The sequence below is a fragment of the Xiphophorus hellerii genome, chromosome 20 (genome assembly GCF_003331165.1).
Source record: "Xiphophorus hellerii strain 12219 chromosome 20, Xiphophorus_hellerii-4.1, whole genome shotgun sequence".
Classification (NCBI taxonomy): domain Eukaryota; kingdom Metazoa; phylum Chordata; class Actinopteri; order Cyprinodontiformes; family Poeciliidae; genus Xiphophorus; species Xiphophorus hellerii.
In genome coordinates, this window is record NC_045691.1 from 26,975,927 (window position 1) to 26,999,912 (window position 23,986).

At 40.5% G+C, this 23,986-nt stretch overlaps 1 protein-coding gene and 1 non-coding gene across 2 annotated transcripts; one reads left to right on the forward strand and one right to left on the reverse strand.

Annotated features, from left to right (window-relative positions):
• Positions 1-1,746: 1,746 nt before the first annotated feature.
• Positions 1,747-22,524, reverse strand: LOC116710004 (protein kinase C delta type-like). Its single transcript, XM_032548772.1, has 17 exons — positions 22,363-22,524; positions 9,906-10,036; positions 9,545-9,817; positions 7,695-7,857; positions 6,931-6,962; positions 6,729-6,814; positions 6,375-6,504; positions 6,169-6,269; positions 6,002-6,077; positions 5,707-5,852; positions 5,429-5,602; positions 4,587-4,678; positions 4,437-4,499; positions 4,218-4,356; positions 3,851-4,039; positions 3,630-3,758; positions 1,747-3,009 (listed from the first exon to the last, which is right to left on the reverse strand). The coding sequence occupies exons 2-17, from the start codon at positions 10,012-10,014 to the stop codon at positions 2,851-2,853; spliced, it is 2,061 nt and encodes a 686-aa protein (XP_032404663.1). The 5' UTR covers positions 10,015-10,036; positions 22,363-22,524; the 3' UTR covers positions 1,747-2,850.
• Positions 9,226-9,297, forward strand: trnae-cuc (transfer RNA glutamic acid (anticodon CUC)). Its single transcript has one exon. It is a non-coding gene; the product is annotated as a tRNA-Glu (tRNA).
• Positions 22,525-23,986: the final 1,462 nt, after the last annotated feature.

Consider the following 23,986-nt stretch of genomic DNA (forward strand, 5'->3'; position numbering starts at 1 on the left):
CACGGATGGAAAGTCGTATTTTTTTTTTTTGCTTTTCGGAATAGAGGGCGGGAGAAACTGCTGGAAATATGCGTTGACAGTGTGAGTGCAACGCTCAAAGTCCGTCCATTTATCTCTGCAAACGCGCTTCCTCGACCAAATAAGTGCATTTTCTCCTCTGTGAAACCCGCTCCTACAGAACCTGAAACACATTTTGTAGCTCGCTCGAACGATTAGTAAAGAAAAAAAAAAGGCTTCTGCTGAAAAATAATCCTCCACAATAGACCAACCCTTCGCCTGTTATGACAAAAGGAGGAGAGAGAGAGAAAAAAAGAAGAGAACCCAGCCGATAGGAATACACTCTGGTGGAATCAACCATGGAAATAAAACAAAGTGTCTCGCTTTAACTGCGAAGGTAGTGGAGGAGCAATGGATTCATCAAAGGGGAAGGAATTTATTTCCTAATTCATTTATTTATTCAACAAAAGTAAAGGTGCTGTTGCGAAGCATTTTGGGGAAAAAGGCGACACCAAATGAGAAGCTGCGTTTTTTTTTTTTTTTGAGAGTAAACACATCATGCGTCTTTGTTTTTGACCGTGCCATTTCCTAATGAGGACAATCCATCACAATTGTACTTCCATTTTAATGCTACGGAAGGTTTTGAACCACATGTTTGCAGGGAGAAATGTCTTTTAAAAACGAACACCGTGGTTTGTGGATGCGCAGACTTCTGGTTTTGTTGGACATCCCGCGGGAAACGGTGAGACACCGCCGGGGTCCAGACTGAGAGGACGAGGACGGGTCACACACGAGGCGTGCGCGACGCGAGCACGTTTCTCCCTCGTCTCCTTTGTGGCCGCTAGATGGCAGCCTCGTTTTTTGTGTGTGTGTTTTCTTGAGTTGAGCTCTCAGGTTACAGTTCATTAGAATTAGTTTAGCGCTATGGAAAACATTTGAGCTGTGTTTTGTCGAACTGTTTTTTTTTTTTTTTTTTTTTTTGAATTTTTGTGAGGGAGAACAAAGAACTGAATCAGAAATGGGTCAACAGAGTGAGAAATTACAGAGAATTGTTTTTTTTTATTACATTTTATCACATTGTAAAAGGGTAAACGTGATCACGTTCTCTTTATAGCATTTTCTCTATAACTTCCTTTCAGCATGGAAAATCACAGATATTTGTCACATATTCCTAAACCTCAACCGGGGGTGAGTCCCATTTAATTTCTCTATGTACAAATAAGACTAAATAAAATGGCTATCAAAGGTTTACAAGATAAATCATGCCAGTGTTTATTCTTCGTGTAATATGACATGTACCCTGTACAATTCAGTTGAAAAACAAACAAAACTGCTTCTAAAATACGTAAATACACAATAACCTGTTTGTCTAAGTTTGCTCACCATCAAACTAAACTTTCCGTCATCAGGTGAGCCCACAGATTCATTCCCAGACATTCCAAAGCTAATTTTTCTTTCATAAAGTTGTGGATTTGGAGGACAGCTTGGACTCGCTGGGATCATGGATGACAAAATCCCTTTTCATCTTCCAACTTTTTAGCAAACAATACACTGTTTTGAGTCAAAGCTGACTGGCGTGTGGAACTGTTCATGACTTGCATCAACCTCGGTTCATAGGAAAGCTGAATTTTACAAACTGGTTCCTCAAATCCAAAATGTTTTCAGTTAAACAGATTTCAGTGTCTCGTTGAAGACGCCTCAAATCCAAAGCTAATCAAGTGCAACGTGGACAGCAGATGAGAAGGAATGTTCAATTTACAAGTATATTTATTCAGAATCATTTGTAAAAGATGGACATTTCAAAAGGACTCCACTGAAATCAAGCAGTTAACAGCTGAACACATGATTTGTTTAGACAGAGTTGCATCATTTCCCTGTTAAATCCCAGTATTTAAATATTGTAACATACATATGACATATTAAAGATCTGTTCTCACACAGAAATGCCACTTCTCTTATAAAACAACATTCTTTATTGCATACGGACGTACAGGTGTGATATTAAACGCATGCCGCGCATTCTTCCACCGAGTTTCACGAGGACCCAGAGAACTTCACTTGTACTCTCCTTTATTTTGATATACAGCGTGACATTTCATGTCATACTCGTTTTACATAAAGACAGAATAAAATATTAAAAACAGAACAAAACATAAAGGGATAAGAGAGGAAAGCAATGACAGTAAAATGTTCATGGCATACAAGCTTCAGTTCAGATCAAATTTAAACCGTCGACACCGTTACAGTACATTTCATCCCAAATGGGCTAAACCGGCTGCATCAACAAAACAGCAGTGGCAACAACCTGTAGCACCATTTTGCATCTAAAAAAAAAAAACAGAAAAGCATCTCAAAAGTCCTTATAATCTCTAACCGGGTGCAAAAAGTGCTGCAATGAATGTGCTCTCCGCGTACATTCAACTCCCATAGTTTGCATGTGCAATGTCAGGTTTATACAGTGTCACTGTTTCATAAGATCAAAGTGTGAATCTTGTGCCTGCGTATTAAAGAGTTGTGATACGGTACACGGTGAATGAAGAAAACACGACTAACAAACGAAGACTAAACTGGCAATTGATTTGTACCCCTTAGCAGAAACAAAACGCGACACTGGTCCACGAGTCCTGAAGCTTCGCGCTCCGTTGGAAACCTGCGCCGTCTGACGGAGGAGACGAGACAACGCACACTCCCAGCAAACGTCGTTTTATCTCCTGATGTATCAGAGGAACCATAAAGCTTACAATCAGGCTCAAAAGTCACTTGACCCCTACACCACATGAAGATAAACAGAATAACATAAGAGCCTACTTCCGTGTCCTGAGCTAACACTTTAGTTTCTGTGAGTTTTTTCTTCTATTTTCTTATCAGTTGTTCCATTTTGGGGTTGACGAAGGAAAAGTCTCTAAACGCAGTCTGGTCCATGGTTGCAAGGAGCTTCTTGTCGCAGTTGGTGAGGCGGGGTTTCTCGCTGAGGAAGTCCCGATCAAAGTTGCTGTAGTCGTTGGGGGATTTCTGTGGGCACAAAGGAACAAAAACAAAAGGAGCTCAATGAGTTTCACAACAGCCACTAATCGGGACAGATGCAGACGCAGCTGCAACGCCATTAATGAAGTTCAGTAAGTCAATTCAATAAGTAGAACCCATTATGTAGATCCACTCCTAAGTGGTATATTTCCATTAAGTTTCTCAAAAATCTAAAGTAACTTGAGACATTAAAAAATTATATTATAATTAATTTTAATTCCAGAAATGTCTTGGTCAGTGTTCCTTAGCAATTGGCTTGTAGCACTGCTGAGGTGTCAGGAAGCCTATGCTGCTTTAATTAACCCAGGAACAATTGATACTTTTCCTTTTTTTTTTTTGTTTTGTCTGCACAATTTTTTCCTTCCACTCAACTTTTCATTAACATGCTTGCAGAATTACAGACTTCTTTAGTCATGGCCTTTTGTGGCCTACCTTTCTGTGGCCAGTGACTGTCTGCTGGACAACAGTGAGAATGAACAGTTTATTCAGCAACTATTTTGTATTGAAAATACTTCTTTATTGGTCTTACTACAATATTCCAATTTCTAAGGAGCACATTTTGTTTCCTGTCTCCTGCTTTACTGTGCACTTCTAATATATTCCCATACCACTTTGGGCTTGTACGGCGGCTCCACTTGTCTGTTCTCCAGCGCCGACCAGTTGATTAACTGAAAGAAGCTGTGGGCTCTGATGTCGCCGACCACACCCAACCTGCGACTTGGCTCTCGCACAAACAACTGAAAAGAAGGACAGGAGGAAATACAACTGAATCCCAAACGACAGAAACGTAGAGTGTGCGATCCTACTCTTGACACTACTGATTATTCACCTGCTCAAGTAGGCTCCTTGATTCGTCGGTGATCCACTTGGGGTAGTTGGGGGCATCCAACCGGATGGATTCAAACAGCTCGTCCTCATTGTCACCGTGGAATGGCGACTGACCAATCAGCATCTCGTAGACGAGCACACCAAATGACCACCAGTCTACTGAGAAGGTGTACTTCTGTCCAACCAGGATCTATGAAAGAAGAGACAAGTGGAGTTGCGTCGCATGCAGGTGCAATATTCGTAAAGGCCACCAGGAGGCACACACACATTTATTTAGATAATAATACAAATAAAAGAGCAGTAAGGTTTGGCATTTAAATGAAGTAACAGAATATATGAGGATATTTGTTGAGGAGACTCGGACTAACCTCGGGTGCGATGTAGTCCGGCGTCCCACAGAACGTTCCAGTTTTGTTCTCTGCGGAGATGTTCTCTTTGCACATGCCAAAATCTGCTATTTTGATGTGTCCAGAACTGTCCAGCATAACATTATCCAGCTTCAAATCTCTGTAGACAAACAGACATATGCACGTCAAATGAAACCGTTTTTTCAGGTTGATCGGAACGCCCCGGAACCAGAGTCCTACCTGTAGATGATTCCTTGGGCGTGAAGGAACTGAAGCCCTACGACGATCTCAGCAGCATAGAACCTACGGGGAAAATTCAAACCGTGTCACGTCGATCGAGACGGCTTTGCGCCTGCAAACCTTTGCGTCACAGGTTGGGTGCGTACTCACGTAGCTCTGGTGAGATCGAAGCGTCCTTTCTCCTGAATGTGAAACATCAAGTCGCCTCCGTTGAGGAACTCCATCACGAAGAAGAGGTGCTCCTGTGAAAACGAGATATAACTGTCAGCTCACAAATGGGATGTGAAGAGCACAAGTGGAGGGTGTGTGTGTGTGTGTGTGGGGGGGGGGGGGGGGGGGGGTTCAGATAACACAGGCTGGGTTTGTGTGGCGTTATCTAACGAACAGCTGGGAATTGTCATTCTCAGCAATAAAGCCTCAGTTTTGGGTTGGGCTTGGTTTTCTCATGCAGAGGAAACCAAACGAGAATGGATTATATAAAATTATGTTAATCTACTCATTATCATGTAAATAGAGGAATAGATATCTTAACCTGTTGAGGAAATAAAGTAAGTAGTAACTGCAACAAGTGCAGAGGGGTACGCATGTGGAAAGGATCGTTTTAATCGCACATCCCAGATGATTTGCACTTGACTCACCCTGGTGCTACAACAAGCGCCAAGACGGAGCGGGAAGACGTTAAGCATAAGCTAAAAAAATGGGAGAAGTTTCACTGCTTACTTAGCTGGTTGTCTAAAAACGAAAAGAAAGCTAAAATAATATGCTGCTTGTGGCTTTAATTAAAGTAAACTTTTAGGCCCCGTCTACACTCTAATTTATTCCTCATTAGTTTACCATGATGCAAGTAGAGAAACCTGTTTTACTAACAGAGATGTGCAATACCCATGCAACAGCATCAGCCTACAAGCACAAACTTTTAGAGAATTGTGCGTGTTGGACCAGCAGAAGGTAGTGCAAAATTGTGAAGTGGAAGGCAGCAGGAGTGTTCTTACTTTAGTCTGGAACGTGGAGTAGAGGTGAGTGAGGAAAGGATTGTTCCACGCCAGGCTCAGGACTCTTTTCTCCACCATGGTGCACTCAACGTCGTCGTCCATGAGCACCACATCCTTCTTCAGGGCTTTCACGGCAAAGTAGAGACCAGACCCCTTCAGCTCTGCCAGCATCACCTGTAGGAGCGGGACGTTCGGAGAAGCACGTAGCTTTAATAACCACCGGGCCGTCATGTTATCCCAGAATGAGGTTGTTTAAGGACGGACACAGCAGGGCATACCTTGCCAAAGCTACCTTTCCCCAGAACTTTATGGAGTATAAAGTTGTCCAATTTGAGATGGAGGAGCTGGGAGGTCGGGGCTGGGGTTGGGTCTTTGGCCGGGGTCGTGGCAGGCGCCGGCCTCACGCTCTTGGGTTTTTGGCCAGCTAAAAATACACATTTGGACACCTTGAGTACATGACTATGTATGTAGATACCCACGCAAATTCCGATCAAAGCGTTGCAGTTCAAGAATATATTTCAAAGAATAAAACAAACGATACAAGGAAGATGAAAGTGGATGTTTAGCTCTTACCTTTAGGATCTGTAATTAAGCTCCTGTCTTCATAAATCCCAATATCTGGATCCTCTTCCTCCTGGGTGTCGCTTTTCTGCAGTGAACATTTTTTATTTGTCATTTTGGGTGAGCATCAACATGGATTTTTAAAAACAATCGAGTACAAAGCTCAACTCTCCACCCACCGTGGCAAACTGGGCCAGAACTTCTGCGAACAATTTCTGGTCGACTCCACACATATTGGCCACTTTCACCTGGCAGTAACTATGGACGTTCATGTTACAGGCTGGACGGAGGACGAAGCGTGAGGTAGAAGTGAGGATGTTAGCACCACAGCAGAGTTAGAAGACAGATGTATACAAATGACAAAAAGGCGTTTTGTGGGATTCACCGTCGCATTTCAGGCCCTGTCTCACGAGACCCCACAGGAGGCTGCCGCAGTGGTCACAGAACGTGGGGCTCTTGTAGTTGTAGTACTTGAAGCGATGCGGCACGTTGACGTTGAAACGTTCGCTCTGGAACTGCGTGAACAGAGATTAGAACGCGTCAGCTGGCTGTAGGTAAACAGTCAAAATCAAACACTCGTATTTTTATTGGTGTGACGAATAGTGCAGATGAAGAATAATTTTCAAATCATTGCTGAAACTACAACATGAAAAAAAAAAAGGAAAATATTGATGAGAGTCTCGCTGCCGTTGCCAGATCTGACGTTGACGTTTTGCTGCAAAACATTGACTCCGCTCACCATGGTATCAACGCTGTTTGCTGCTGTTCCAGTGCAGTTGTAGATGATTTTCTCAAAGCACTTCTTGTGGATGGCTGCATTGCATTCTGGGACAAACGACATGTAATGTTAAAGTTAGGAAGTGAGGAAAAACGCCTGGCTTACAAATGTCCAGAGGGTAAAAACGTGCAAATATGAGGGCATCAGCTTAGAAGCCACTTACGTTTGCACTTGTACCCCTGCTTGTTGAGACCCCTGTATGAAAGAGAAAAAAATAGATATAAATATTTTATTATTTCTGGACTGAAGTGCCTGAAATGACTGTCGCACTAGGATTTGTTTGTAGATCTCTACCTTATTGACACATTGAAAAATGTCTGTATGGAACGGTCTCCAAATGCGACAAACCCAGTAAAGTGTGTGTTCAGTGGTTTTGCATTTATTACAGGCAAAACTGAAGATAAGGGATAATAAAACTAAAAGTAAGTAAATATAAGTCACTATTAAAACACAGGCTGGAAAAAACAACAGATTTCCTATTGCTCTTTTCTAAGCAGATAAAAAATGTCTGTAAATGGATAGATGGAGGAGTAGCTTGACTCACAGATTGGTGAAGCTCCACAAATGGAGGCCTAAAGCAGGGTTAAATTAAAAAATATATATAAAGACATATCCAAATCCCTAGTAATGAACCTGGTCTCCAGCTGTGCAGAGGGGGAAAAAAACCCCCCGCATGCTGCAGTTTCTCATAAATCTTTTCCCAAAAATATTAGGAAAGCATTTCGAATTTTCCCTCCACTTCATAATTATGTGCGACTTTGTGCTGGTCGATCAAATTAAATCCCAATAAACTACACCGAGGTTTGTGGGCATGATATGATTAAATAAATATAAGAAGGTCACACAATCATGAGAAGTCCACAAAGGAGCAGTCAGATGTTGCTGAAGTTACAACTGGTCTGCAACAGAGACTGGAAATGGTCTCACCAGAGGAACTCTCTGCAGACGGAGCAGAAGGTGGGCTGGCGGAAGAACGTGGCAATAAACTCGTGGTTTTTGATGCCGTGAATCTTTTGTTGCTTAACGGCTCCTCTCCTTCTGTTGAGAGTCATAACGCCTTCTGGAGGAGGAGCCTTCGTTGACGGCTTGCCTGCCACAGAGGGGGAAACGTAAATATATGCATTAAATCCCAAGATTAACACGTTCATTTTGTCAACCAGAACTGCTATCAATCCTTCCTTGCCCAACGTACAGAGCAGTAGTCAAGTTATTTCACCTTTCTTTAAGCTTTCACCATCTCACAGTTGTTACATCTTTCTAATGTGGGCATGACCTTGTAAATACTGAGCTGGGTTTGGAGGCTAAATGCTGACAAATGCTCTTCTAAATGAGCTGCTCAGAGTCAGTACAGCGGGGGTCTTTCAGAGGAGACTGCGTAGAAGGTGTGGGAGAAGCAAACAAAGCAGACAAAAGCTGTGGAAGAGAAGAAGGGAAGGAGGGAGGATGGGAGGGGGGCTGATATAGGAACAATCTGAAAGAGAAGCAGTCTCACAAATGTCTTCTGGAAGAACAGAGTGACGAACTGAGAGATATAATCTAACTTTCTCTCTGTTGGAAGAGAAAGTTAGACTGAAAAATCAGGAAAAGAAGTCCACTGAGCTGTTTGAGCACACGTAAATGAACACTGGGATGATTTTTGGGGCACCCAGTGGAGTGGGTGGGTGGACACTGGTGGAGTGTGGGGCTTGTTCCTAAAAGGTCCAAACACCCAAATTGTACTCCCACAATACAAAACCAATTTAAAGACATCTAGTTCTCACCATTTTGCATCTTTAATGTATCATTTTTTTTATTTTGGCACTGTCATCTTTTCAACTTGATGATTTTGATTTCTATGAAGTTTGTACACCACTGATCTACAGCGTCAAGAGCTTTTCTGCCTTTAGTAAACCGTAAAATAAAGGTTACGGAAGGGAGATTAGATGTAGGAATGGAAATAGAGTTATAATTTTTTAACTTGATGTTCTATTTAAAACGGATCAAAGAACCGGCAACCCATTTTTTCTCGTATGTGTTATTATGCTCAGAATGACAAAAAAATAATAATTTGCATTGGGAACGCAGGCCTAAAACACAGGCAATTAAAGGTAATGTAGCATAGAAAAATTACACATCATCCACTAACTTTAAAAGGATTAATATAAGAATGTGGAAAATCAAGAGTAATTTGATTTTTATTTAACCCAACAAGAATCTAACTCATTGAAAAAAATCTCTTTCTTGTACATATAGCTTTACATAGCTATATGTATGTGGATTTAATGGATTTAAGTACTATATATTCCTGAATACCACGTGTTTCAAGAAAAGAAGACAGCATATTTGGTAGCACTTCCTCCAGTAGAGGTCAACATACAACACTAGAGTGAGAGGCAGTGGATCCACATGACCACAGGGTTTATGGGTGAGTGTAAGGTTACTGCAGCCCTCACACACACACACACACACCCACATATCATCCCTGGTGGTCTAGTGGTTAGGATTCGGCGCTCTCACCGCCGCGGCCCGGGTTCGATTCCCGGTCAGGGAACATATTTTTTTTTTATGTTGTTTTTAAACCCTGTAGCCTAAAATGAATGTCATTCCAAAATCTCTTGTATTCTCTCTTGTTTAAAATGTATTGTGACAAACTAAGGAACTTGCATGATCTGAGTGTCTTGGGACTTTATAAGAAGTCCATGAAAACAAGCATGTAAAACACAGGAAACGTTATAGACAAATCAAGTTACTACAAATGCCAAATCAGACCAATGCAGAAGTTGTTTGTTTTTTTTTACCTATATCTGTGTCCTCCAGGAAATGCTGTAAGGAGATCTGAATTCTCCCCGAAGGATAAAGCTCCACCCAGAATTCAGTTTGGTTTTTGGTTTTCAAGGCCTTGCAGCGCTCCGTCAGAGTAGACATTCCCAAAGTGACCTTAGCCAGAGGCTCGTCAGAGGTCTTCAAGAGGATCACTTCGATGACACGACCCTCATAGATATGAGCGTCAAAACTGGACTTCCACTGAAGATACATGGTGGGCTTCTTTTGTACCAAGGTCTTTCCTCGCTCTGTGGAAAAACAGGAAAATTACAGGAAAGTCACGCACGGGTGCAAATACTCAAAACTATAATTGCATGCACGTATATCTGGTCATACCTGTACTGACAGATTCTTTAATCCTGACGGCACAAGTCGGTGTGCCATCCACGGGGCCCAGAGCGCCCATGTCGTAACCCTGCAGGGTAAATCGTAGGAAGGGTGCCATGGTGACCGCTCACCCCGGACTCCTAGAGAAACAACAAACCGTCAATCAGGGCAAGTCTTTATCTAACAGTTAAGCTCAAAATCATTCATACACCAGGTAGATTTAACATTAATATCACAGTGGACCCTCAGTAAGTAGCTGAAAACACTAATAGTGCCTTATTTTAATAGTTTAAACACCAAGCACAGTTTAATATGCATTAATACACAAACTGGAAACCGTCTTGGCATTTTCGCAGAAGCTAACATCCATGGTGCTCCTTATTTCTGCTCTTGGGGTACAGCCAATAAGCGGCAAGAAAAATGAATGGCTACTTCGTAAACACCAGCCAATGGCGTGTCAAGTGGCTTTCCGCCCAGGCAGCTTCTCAAGCTGCATATTCTCTCATTTAAATGGGGTTTTAAAAAAAAAAAGTCATAAAAAATATATATTTCTTGGGCGTTCCAAAACTCGGGGCCCTGGGCGACTGGTCCTGAATACTCTTTCTAACGTCTGGCCATAAAAATGTGACAAAAGCTCGAAGGTTTCGTCTGAGAAAAATATATTATTATACAACGTCGTAGAACCAGTTACTGTACGAGACATGAGAAATATACTGAGACACTCTGTCTGTAAGGTAGCATTATTCTTTCTAATTAAGCCACCATTCATCCTTCATAAGATGATAATGTTCCCTTGTTCTCATGCTACATTTAACACCAATTGACTGATCAAGTACATGCTGTCATGAATGTGCACACCTCCCTCTTAGCAGACTAAAAAGTAATCCAGGTGCTATTTTAAGCCCTTGGCTGGACAGAGATCTTGTTTTGCTCCACTGAGGTGAACAAAGTATTTAGTTGAACATTTTCTTTATTGCCTTTAAACAGCTTTGAGAGGTGATGGAAATTCCCACTTTGACAGCTTCTACTGTTAACCACAATTGTCAGTAAAAAGAAAAACTCAAATCCAGTCACAAAGTACACATCTCAAGCAGCAGTGTGTCTTTTTATAATGTCTGGTGAATGAATGAATAATAATAATAATAATAATAATGATAATAATAATAATAATAATAATAATAATAATAAAGACTTTGTAAAATCTAGAGCAGGTTTCTTACAGAAGCTGGCTTATGATATGCAAGGTCAGCGAAACAACCGTGATGTATCAACAGCGGTCTCCAAGGTGTTCATTAAGTCTTAACCTCCTTTAAAAAAAGGTCCAGCATTACTCAGCAGCCAAACTATGCAGTACTGCTGCATAGTTTGGTTTGCAGGTTTTAAGCACCTGAAATATTCAGTTTATTGTTCATAGTTGGATCAGCAAGATGCTGATATAAAGTGGTTAAGAACTTGTTTTTCAGCCCCAGAGATGCCTTTAAATACTTTCAAATTCTGCACAAACGGAAATGTGCTTTAGCAGCAATTAGTCTCTTTAACACAAAAAACGTGTTGTCAAAAATCATCCCCAGCCTCAGACCACTTACATCTGCATTTGCGCCTTGTTTCCCCAGAGGGAGTGGAAAAACTGAGCAAATGTAATTGCACAAAGGAGCGTGGAGAGGAGAGGCCAAACGAGAAGCAAGAAAATCAACAAATCACTGGAGGGTAGACTAGGGCACATAAAAAAATCTGTTAAGCCAGCAAAAAAGACCCCAAAGACACACTGAAAATATGCAGCGATACTTCATAAAATTAGGTCGCAGCGTGTTGGAGAAATAAAACACTTGATATCATAGACAGAAAATGCTGGTACGGGTATTGAGATTAGAAAAACATCTTGTCACGTGAGCTTTTGAGAGGTTTCCTTAAAATAATTTGTTGTGAGCAAAAGTTGTCAAAAAGAAAACAGTGGTTTTAGGCTAACAAAGAATGCTAATTGGCATTGCTATTAGCACTGTTTAAAGAAGTTTCAACATTTTCTAGATTGTTCATCTGGCAACATTTTTGTTGCCCTACAGAGCAAAAAAAAAAAAAAACACTGTCAGAGAGTCAAATGTTTTTGCCCACGATGGGAAAACCATGATGGACTAACCATTAGCTGCCACCAACTACAAGCTACTTCACTGTTTTACAGGCAATCTGAAATCTTTTGCTGTAAATCTACAATATACTTTGATCAAACCTGAACCTGATAATACAGAAAGATCCCTTAAAACCGTGTTAATTTATGACACCTTCATTTCATATATGTAGACATTTTGTAAACGTTTTACGAACACCCTTAAAAAACAATTTTTATATGGACTCACTGAAGCTGTTCTGAATGGTACTACACTAATTACAGATTGTCATTTATTGAGGTTAAAACTCAACAATGTTTATCATCTTTGTTAGCTTGATGCATCATTATACCTCTGGAATAAAGATTACATGAAATTCTATTTATAGAATAAGTATAGAAATATTATTATAGAATAATTTATATATAAATTTCAAGAACTGATACTGTTTTGGCATTATTTTTTTTTTTAAAAATGGGCAAAACTCATAATTTTCTTCTTATTGGCACAGAAATCAATTAGAAACAAGGCTGTACTCTTCCATGACAGGGACCGCATTAAAGACAACACAACTGTGGAGCCAAAAGTACATAGCTTTGTACAATAGGTAGATTAAAATCAAAGTCATGCACAGAAGGTGCATCATAAACAAGTCCCGTAATTCACAGAGCTTGAGTTGTTGAAAAATGGCCCGTAGGAGGAAGAAGAGATCAAGCAGGTCTAACAGGCTTGGGAGCGCGGCGCCAGCAGAGCAGCGGGCTTATCTTCGTTTTAGAAATCAAAATAAATAAATAGGCTGTTAAAAGACCACTAGACACGCTGATGTTTGTAAGATGAATCGTTTCGTTATAATGTGTCAATCTGGCAGAATAGAGCCTCCAGTGTGAATACATGGCATAATAACTTGTAATTTTCCCAGGCTGTTGCATAATTGATCACTGGTATGAAAATATCCTGAAGGTAGGCGCTGTGAGCCAGACAATTGCTGTCTAATCATGCTTGTCATCGCTCAGCTACTGGAACATACTTTTTTTTTTTTTTTAATTTCTGAAGCGTGAACTGCACCTTTAATGTTTTGACAGGATGCTCACAGGTTTCAGTGAGTCAGCGTGAACCGTGTCAGGTCAGTGAAACTGACCCACTTCAACACAGTCATTTACAATATTGTCAATATCATCCTGAACGTTTTCCTCCAATTACATGTGGAAAAACAAGATCACTTACTGCAGTTATTAAAGCCTGTTGACTCAACGCAAAGGTATCTCGGCACCAAGGGAAAAAAACACAATCTACATCTTACATGTTTTCCTTGTAGAGGTCTGACAAAGTGCATTCCCGGTTTATAGTGACGGATTAATGAGCAACTAAACTGCAACAGAGCGTTGATAAACACAAATGTCGAAACATGCGTCTGAAAACTGGCTGTGGTTAAAGGCAGGCGTTATAGTTTGTATTTGATCAGTTGATTTTTTTATTTTTTTGGCTAAATGGGGGGGCGGGGGGGGGGGCACACTACGCGACTGAGTTGGGGGTGAAAATCTGCAGCAGTTGGGGCCCAAAAATATGTCGGTGTGAGAGGAAGTGAAGAGGGGAACAAACTCTACACAAGTAGAGACAAACATGTTTGAATCTATTTTAGCCAGAACTGGACCCGGTCGGGTAGTGTGAACTAAAGTGCAAATGTGCAACGCTGACGACCAATGAAAAAGAGAGGCTGAAGTGTGCCTCAGGGTCGAGCTAACTTTTTGTTTTGAATTATTTGTAACCATAAGAGCAGAAAGAACAGAAGTTCTCAGCTGTTCAAGATAAAACCAGTAAGAAATGAACGGTACTATTGAAATAAATCAAACAGTTCACACATTGTAAAGATAACGGGACTTAAAATAACACATTTAGATTTCTAAATGAAATATTTCCCATACAGGATATTTATAATAAATCCACTATGTTTTGAGTGACTCACAACATGACATTGTTGTTTGTTCAGGTAAAACACTGGGTTTCCCACACCTGTGTATTATAGGCCTGGTGGGCCACCAGGCTTTACTTGCCTCCCCACCAGGCTGAGCGTTGTTTGTTTATTTTGAATAAGGTTTTTTGGATTGTTTTAATCTAGGTTTATAGATGACTCATTGAACTGGGTGTGCACCAGTTGGGCTGTCTCTGCGCCTGCATGTTGGCCTCACACGGTATATCTCCAAATTATGACGCCTCCTCGTGTATCTCCAAATTATTGTTAAATAAAATTATTTATTGGCTCTAGTAGCCTTTATTTGATAGTGAATTGACAGAAATGTGGGTAATGAGAAAAGGGGGAAGAGATGCAGCAAAGGTCAACAGACCGGGAATCAAACCGGCAACGGCTGCGTCGAGGACTAAGGCCTCCTTATGTGGGCTGTGCTTAACCCATGCGCCACCACAGCACCCCAAATGTTTGTAAATGTTGACATTTTTAACACAAAAACACGGTGGGCTGCTAGTGGACTGCCATAGCGCTGCTACCACTTAGCAGGTCTTCTGGGGGAAAACCCTGGAACATTTAAAGTCCAAACTCAAGCCACCTCGCACCCACCAATAAATGCTCCAGGCTTTCACACTGTTAAATGCATTATATTTTATTCTGCATCTCTTTCATTTTAGAGGGAACAAGAATAACACGTTCGAAGTCTAATTGCCAAGCAGTGGCACGTTTGTTCCTGTAAACTCTCACCATCTTGAGATAAGCGTATTTTTAAGTGTGCAGTCCCAAGTACTTTAGTCGTGAAGCAGAAACCAGTCTGTCAGTGTGAACACCTAGTTAGATCTGTGATGACTAAAACTGTCGATTTTATTCTCCTCCTTATACAGATCGATTACTAAAGAAGTTTCATTTCTCGATAATGTTAACATGACATTTATTTCCGTGCCATAAATACATTTAAATCTCACTGTGTTTAAAAAAAGCGTATTAAAACCTCACTACATTTAAAAAGAAATGTCACTCACTGCTGCTGCAAACCACTACTTTACCCTATCTGGTTTTTCTGCAGGACAGCTGTGAAATGCAACTTCACTATATTAAGAAAACTACAACAATATTCAAACAGCACAAACCCTAAACATAACATCGCCGCATCAGTTATTGCTAAAACTATATCTGACAACACGTACAGCCAGAACTTTCAATAAAATGACATTTTGCTCAAACAGTGAGCTAATTACTGCTCTGCTTTATACCAACTTGTTTTAATCAACTTGCTGTATATTTGATCGTGGCTCCAGGTAATTGTGTTTTGACAAAAAATTTCTTCTTGTGTGAATTCTCCTTCGTCTGTTTTTCCTATTAAACGTGTTTTGACATGAACATATTGAAAATGTAATGAGAAATGTCTCGGCTGTGTTGTGTGCATCCTTCCTTCCAACACCAAGAGGTGTTCGCCACGGGAAAGCAGGTCACATGACAAACCTGAAGGAACCGTCTCTTTCACTTTCAACGTCATTTGCAATAGTGAAACACGGCTATTATTGTGAGAGAAAACACCGTTTTGTTAGATTTTTAAAATGTGCACATAAAGTTTTACAAGCTTTGAACACCAAAATAGGCTGTGATTGTTAAAAATTCACTCACTGATGCACGTCTGATAAAAATCCCAGTCGACAGCCGATATCAGGACTGGAGTTTTGCCAGGGACACGGATCAGATTAAAATGTCTTGATTGGGACATCTCTTAACTGTAACATCTGCCACGTGTCCAGGACAAACAACTTTGCTTTTCTCCTCGTCTAACAAAGGATAAAGTACGTCAGGATGTTGCAAAGATTGGACAACATTGAGAAATTAAAACTCAGAAAAAAACAATCTTTTGAAGCCAATAAAAGTAAGTTATAAAGCATAAGATGTGCCTTATAAAAATCGCAACGCATCAAATGTTGTTGTTTTTTTTTTAAATAGTACTTGAAACTCACTGAAAGAGGACAGCTATAAATGTAATTGAAAACAATTTTTTTTCTCTCTTTTGTCACAGGTTTCAGATGTTGAAGATGCCAGGAAGGTTCGGCTTGTTCCCACACGTACCGCAGGAAATATCTGAGATTCTAGGTAAAACGAAACGCTTTCTCTGATTGCACCTTCCCGGACAAGCAAACCCGTCTTTCCACATTGTGTTCCTTCTCCAGGGCCTTTAACAAGGCTGCCAAAAATAAACTAAAGACAGAGCCATGGGACACGCCATTAACCAGCGTTCACGACAGAAGCAGACCAGCCTGTTTGAAGGTTGATGGTGTAGAAGCTGAACGCATTAACCCAACGCCTCACCTGAGTCAGCACAAACACCGATCATTTAGTGCTTCCAGTAGTTTTGTTACTTCATCACTCAAACGAACAAGTTTTTATGCTGTATATTGGCCGTATTTCCAGACAAGCTTTAAGCAGGGCAATGCCATTCATGTGAAGGGGGAACGTTACAGATCACAGACGGAAAGCAGGAAGAGATTAGGAAAAACCCACACAAACAAAATTTTACTTGTTAGATTATAATCTGACAATTTGGTGCGTAGTAGTTACTGGTTTTACTTGCAGAAAACATTAAGAGTTTTTACAATTAAATGACTTTATATGTACAAACAATGCGTTAAGTTGAACACGTCACCAACAAATTGGAGCAAGATGTTTGAGGCGGAGTAAAAAGTGGCATAATTAGGTTGACCGCTGAGATGCAGGTTTATCTTTATGGACCAATTTCTTTAACTAAGAAAAAATTGCAAAGAGTCCAAATGTTTTTCCAAAAGTCACAAACTTGTTATTAATCTAGTCTTTGGTCTTAAGACGTCATTGCTGGGGATGAAAGAAAAAGATTGTAATGTCTTCTGAGCCTGCCAGATCTGAAACTAGAGATAAACACTCAAAGTGTCATTTCTTGTCCCCAAGCTAAAACTGATTTATTTTTTTTAGTTCAGTACAACAGGATAAGTGTGGACGCATGGACAGAGGCTGGACAGCAGAGACATGAATTAGCCAAGCAGAGCTTAGCATAAAATAAAAAATAAATACGCCATCGCTTTGTCACTAACAGCTGGAAGTAAACAAGCGCCTGCTTTGTTTTTGTTTTGTTGTTGACCGTCGCCTTGACAACGTGCCCAAAGTTTACCTGGACGTACTTGCTATACAAGCAGGTAACCTTCTTCCGCTTATGAAACAAACCCACTTGTCAGTTGTGAAACCTGAAGGCCGAGCTTCTGATGAGCGTCTGAGCACAAACCTTCATGCTGTCATGAACGTATTGAAGACTACCGCCAACCGCCTGGGCAAGACAAGATCACGTTGCCATGACGAACTGGCGGATGGACATTAAGTTGAATTCAAATTCATTTTCACGCTAATAAATATCTAAATATGCAAATAAGACCAATGGCAATGAAAATAAGAGGATTTCTTGACCAAAAGCCTTAACCAGACCAAACTCAGAGTATGTGGTCACAATCTGCCGAATTAATACATTTGGTCTTTATGAAGAGAAACAGGGTGAATATTTTGTTAATTTTTGAAAATTCAAGGATTTTGAAGTGAGGATAAATTAAGCAGTTAATATCCTACCTGCTGTAAGTCACTAAGTTAGATGAATTGTTCAGTCGTCTGCATGTTTTTAGTGGGTGGTTAGCTACACAGAGGCAGACACTTATTTAAAGAGACAGTACCAGTAGCCAGTGTGCCATTTTTGATTTACCCAACTTTCAAATCAAACAGCAACTATTTACGTGTTTTGTTCTCAGTATTTGTTTCACACAGGAAGACCGTCGTAGGGCTACGGCCTCCTACTCCATTTCCAATCATCAGCTTCTATCTAAATGACCACCAATAGCAAACATGACAATGTTTTAACGTTTTATGAGACAGTTTTCACCTTAACCACCACAATGTCTTTGAGATCAGAGTTGGCTTTGTTTTAGTCATGTTTCCTCTCAGCCTAAAGAATCAACTTACAGAGGATTCATAATAAATGAAGATGCCAAGCTAGGTTTATACTACAAATCATAATTAATTAATTTAACAAAATCTCACTTAAAAAATTCAGAACAGTCGCTAGAAGGGGCTTTCTATGCTTTTCCACTGACATGATTTTTCTTTTTTTCATTCCTGGTCAAGTAAGTAAGGCCTTTTTACAAACATTTACCTCATTCTCAAACCTTTCTGAGATATTGTGCCTTATTAATGTCTGTCTTAACAGTTTGCCAGTCTACTTATGTGCACAAACAGGAACTAAACAAAGAAGTATTTAGTTAAAATTCGTAGTGACTGGCAAGAAGGTTGTTGTTTTTCCCCTAACAAAATGCTAATATCCAAACTGCACCAGATAAACAGATAACAGTTTACCTGTTATCTGTTTATAACAGATAGATAAACAGTGATCAGGTTATATTGGGATGCAAAACGACAGAGATAAGGAGATGCGTCTCTTGACAAACAGGGTCAAGAGGTTGCATCTCCTCCCCATTGCTCCCCTGCTTCTCCCACCGACTTCTGAAATCACGTCAGGCCCGCTGCACCAACGAGGGAAGGATCCTGCCTCCGTGTGAGAGACGGAACATCCGCATTTGCTCTGCGTGCATTAAACAGGGGGTATCCATTTCTGCCTCGCTCACAGTCCACAAAGGCTTAGTTAAGCCTGACAAAACAGCCTCCGAGCCAGAGGAGTCAAACAGGATGCCAGGTCGTGAGGAGGAGCGGCTGCTTGGGACAAAGAGACGAGCAGTGACAAAAGCACAAAGGCATGTGATGAGCAAAGCCCTCAGTGCCCAGAACTGATTCTGCGAATAACTGAAACACAAGTGTGTGTGTTTGCTTGTACGTGCAATTAAGAGCAGATGTCTTATTAACAAGGTTTAGTAGAATATCGGGGCATTGCTTAGTTCTTGTTTTTAGTTATGCCTTGAAAGGCTTGAATATGATTTTTCTCAGGTAATACAGAAGTGCTAGCTTTAAATCCAAAAGTAAATGAGTGTTACACCATTGTCTATGTTTAGCCATCAAAACATGCCTGTAATCTGAATTTTGTGATGATTACCGATCAGATTTGATAGTTTGAAAAACTAGTCGATTCTGACCTCTGGCTGACTGCCTGATGCGTGAACTGGAGATATCCGAGTAATCCCAGAAGAAAAAATGTAAAACAAATGCGACCTCTATAAATGAACATGTTTTCTGTTGCGGTTCTTTGAAAAGAACAAAAAATAACTAAAAAATAGAAAGAAATCAGAGAAAACCTCATTTGTGCATACTTTAACAAGACTACCAGCTACATATGATGTCTCATTTCTCTCAAATGTAGCAGAACATGAGAGGAAAAAAAGATAATTTGTAACAGTAACAAGCAGCAGAAGCAGGGTAGTGTGGATCAGGAGTAACACCAGTTACAGTTTAGGAGCTTGATCCCGGCCTGCATGTTGAAATGACCTTAGGCAAAATACTAAACCCCAATCTGCCTCTAGACCAGGGCTGCTCAATACGTCGATCGCGATCAACCGGTCGATTCGCGGGAAGGTTTTGAGTCGATCTCGGCAGTAGGTGACAAACTGAACGCCGCCAGGACGCTGAGACCAGCACTTCCTCTTCTGACAGGCTTATCAAAATATTCACTAAGATCCTAAATGTTTGTAGCTTCATTATAGAATAATAAAATCAACAAAACGGGTTCAAATTAATAATCTCAGTAATTATTGTTTCAACAAGGTGTTGCGCAATTCAGTGCATTTCGGTTCCATTAACAAAAAAAAAATAAAGGCGACTCAAAGATAGACTGACTAGCAGAGCAGGAGTTTAAATTAGCCAATCAACCATCGCTGTGTTCAGGGAAATGCTTATTAATAATCGAGGAATAAATATCAAGCCTGGAAACTTGATATCGTAACGGACTGAATGTTATGTTTTTAACGTAATCTCTGCTGGGCTTGCGGGGCGCAGGCGGTTGCCACGGTAACAGGCTGTGCTTAAACTACAGAGAGAGAGAGAGAGTAAAAAGGTAGGAGTGGTTTTGAGTTGATCACCTGTTCGGGTTATTTTACCTTTATTTCCCTTTGCTGTGGCTCATTACAGCCGCTGTAGTTTCTAAACGTTGGACTAATTACCTCTTTCGTTTGTGAGTTTACGTCATTCACAACAAACATCAAATACAACAAATATTTTTCATAAAATCTTAAACAAACAAATGACTTTTACCGCGATAATTATGTGAAATTAAATTAATTATATCCCAACTTCAGAAGATTTGCCTTTACCTTTACAGAGCTCTTTGGTTCCTCCTGTCAGTCTGTAGCTTCTCATATTGACGTCATCAAACCAAATTTCAGATCTACCATAACTGACTGACGCCTGCTGACCTCAGGTTTGCAACCAGCTTGTGACTGAGAAACCAGTAACCTCCTCCCAGTGTCAGAATCTCACTGAGGAAGAAACTGTGTTACAATTTTTATGTCTCCGTGTCATGAGGTAGAGCTCAGCCGGCTGGTGAGAGAAAAAGTAGAACTTGGTCTCAAAAGGTTTGGGCTCCCCTGGTCTAAGACATTCAGAGGCACTGCGCTTATTCTCACTGCCCATTATCAGAAAGCCCTGTAAGAATAGGTCTGTGCAGGTGTAATGCAGTCCGATCTCTAATTGAGGTGATTTCATTGCACTTGTACAAATACAAAACTCAGCTTTATTATTTCAAGGACATGACTACGTTCAGTGTTTCTTGTTAAATAGTTCACCATCCCTGCAACCACAGCCTGTCCTGTTTGCATGTGCTACCATCAAGTGATCGGCACAGAAAAAGGCAGCTCCTCTCTGAGCAGATGTTTCCGCTGTATCCTCCAAGCAAACCACAATGCCCCCAAGCCTGTATTGACACAGCAGTAACTGTGGGCGGATAATGTTACCTGTGCTCTAAAGCTGCGCTGCCTCGACAAAAAAACAAAAAAACAAAAACACAACTGCAGACTGGGTGACTCAAGACTTTTGCAACCAGTGGAGGGAACATTTCAAAACACGGTCATGCGCTCAGAGTCATCGTGGGTCCGGTGTATCGGAAGATGTTGCGGTTTCAGAAGGTCGAACGAAGGCAGTTCCTTTAAAGCCTCACATTTTCTAAACGTGGCTTTTATTGACGGGATGTGTGCGCGTGCCGTTAAGGCAGGCACCTTTGATATCTCATAATTACAGACTTTAGTCTCAGCTGTGCACAACATAAACAGACCCATTGCCAGGTTGAAGCCACGGTAACCAGAGGCGGCTGGATGTTGTTTTTCAGGTCAAGGATAAGGTAGGATAAAAATTAACAGGATCGGGAGAAGAAGAAAAAAACATAATACTAACAGACATAATAGTCCCTGAAATGAGGCTTTATGTCCAAACTTAGCCAAATTACAGTCCTCTTGCTCTTCATTTTAGAAATAAAGAGTCGACATTTTAAAAGTTATTGAACAAAGGCATGGGCCGACTATCAGAGTCAAGTTTGAACTTTTAGGCTTTAAAGATTTAAAATCATCTAAGTGAGAAAGTATGAGGATGAGGTACAAGCACTAACTCTCACCCACCTGTTCCTGCACACTGCCCATCAGCTGACTGAATGAACAAAAAAGGACTGCCACTCGTTTCATTCCCTCGCAAGCAGAAAATAACTAAACTCAATTATTTGGAAATAAAACACATATTGATCATCCTGGTTAAATAAAAACAACAATATTATTATTATAATAATTATTAATAAGAAATTCTGTGCTTGTTTTTATAGAGAAGAAAATGTATATCTGGTTTTATGTGTCGTAATAATAATACAGCACAGCAATGTATATGTAATAATAAATTATATGTGGTAATGCTACTGTTCTGTTTTGCATAAAAGTCTTTAGTCCGTGTTATGTTTGTTTTGTGTAAATACTGATGTTTTTTACCCAAAAGGTCGAGTCTATATACTGCTCAATCTAAAGAGGTTTATTTTATTTTTTTTAACCAAAATACAGTAATTTTTTTAAGGAGACTTTATTTTATGAGTTTTTTGTTTCAGCTCGAGTTCTTCATGTGAAACAACAGACAGCGCTACCAGGGAACACGACATCTCACCACAGAAACGTTTCACTTGGATGTCACATGATTTATCACAGTCTCTACTCGAAAGTTAACAAACCAGCACAGCGAGAAGAACCGAGAGAGGAATTTTGCTCTCTCTTTTTGCCACGTTTTGTTTCGCTGTGAAGCAGAGAAATAACAATCTCTCAACAAAAAAAAAAACTGTCCTACATAAACACGGGCTTGTTGAAACCCGCAAGCACAGGTGGATACTGGACTGTTGTCCCAATAATAAAAACACCGACTTTTAAGTTCCACTAAAGACGGAAAAAGTTCAATAACTCACCTCTCTCTTCTCAAACTGTGGACCGACTTTCTTGGTCTTGAATTTCTACCAAATTCAGACTTTTCCCGAAATCCCCCGTCTTAATTTAGCCTGCTTGTGAGGAAGTGCCTCAAGTCTCTGCTGTCCTCTCAGGATCCTTTGCGGCTCTGACTGCCAGCTCGTGCCGCGGCTCATTAGGAAGGAGCGCGCGGCGCGTGACGTCAGCCAGGTGAATTCCCGAAGACTCGAGACGCGCCGGCGAGCACACGCAATGCGCGGAAGGTCCGAAGCGGCGACACAAGTTCCCAGTTCGCTTGTCTTTGACGTGTGCCGGTCATTTCATTTAACGCCTTGGTGGGTTTCAGGTACTGTATGGAGTCACCTGCCACGAGATGTTTAATACCATTCCTGTACAACGTTTAGATAACCGATAAGTTATTAATAATCTATTCATGTTCTAAAGTAAGCAAATTGAGTTATACAACGGAAATAAATTATATTTACCTTGGTGGATTTTATATTATTTGGGTCTGATCAGTGGTAGCCAATTCAACTGGCTCAAGTCGTGGTCAGAGCCACAGGAAGTCACAACACAAATAATATTTTTAGAAAAAGGTTTTTTTTTACCATCTCCAAAATTAAAGCACGGTGGACCTCTAAAATGTATTATTCAGCATATCACTTATTTGCTTATTTTCTTCATTCGGTAATAAAAAAACAAAAATAAAGCTTTGAAAGCTGAAATACCTCAGCACAATACCACGTGACACACCATGACCTGGTTACATTGCAAACCAGCCACCAGGGGGCGACAAGGAAGACTGTAGTGCGTATTAATGCATATTACGGTACATTTGATGTTTGAGCTATTAAAATAGGCAGCTATTAAGGTTTTTCGAAGCGTTCTCGTGTATTTCATGATTTTGTCTATTTGCGGATGGTTGTGGTCCCCTAGCTCCCACAAACACCAGGGGTCCCCTGTTACCCTTCTAACCAAAACAATCTACCAGACAGAGCTTCAGGTAAATGGGTCCAAAATCATTTATGAGAACAAAAAGTATTTATGAGTCTATTCATTAAAACCTTGCTCATTTTTCATGTTCTTCACACTAGGACTCTATTGGCTACAAAGGAAAGAAAATGTTCTTATTCTCAGAATTGGATCCATTTATAACATCATGGTTTTAAGATACTTTATTGTGTCAAAGCTTGAGTTTGATACAACACGAGAACTTTAAACCCACAACCAGATTGAGAATTTATGGTTTTATTTTTTTTTTATCTTTCCATTTAAACAAAAAATAACAATAATAATTGGAGTGTGACTGGCAGACAAAAGAAAATCCACCGATGTCTCTTAATGAATGACTTCAGCGGTCCACATGTTTCCTGATTAGTCCAGTTGCACCTTGACACAAAGTGGCTTGACCACTGTGCTGCCAAATGATCCGGGGCACAAAACTGAACGGTCATCCTAAGCTCCAAAAGACCTATTTAAGGTTTCAAAGGAAGAAGAAAAACAAAACAAAAACAAATGACGTACCCGGTGCAGAAATGAGGGCCTAAAGATTAACGCAACAAAACCCTGGCATTACTCATCAGGTTACTGCCGTCACAAACCGTTGGAAAAAAGGGAGCTTAAAAT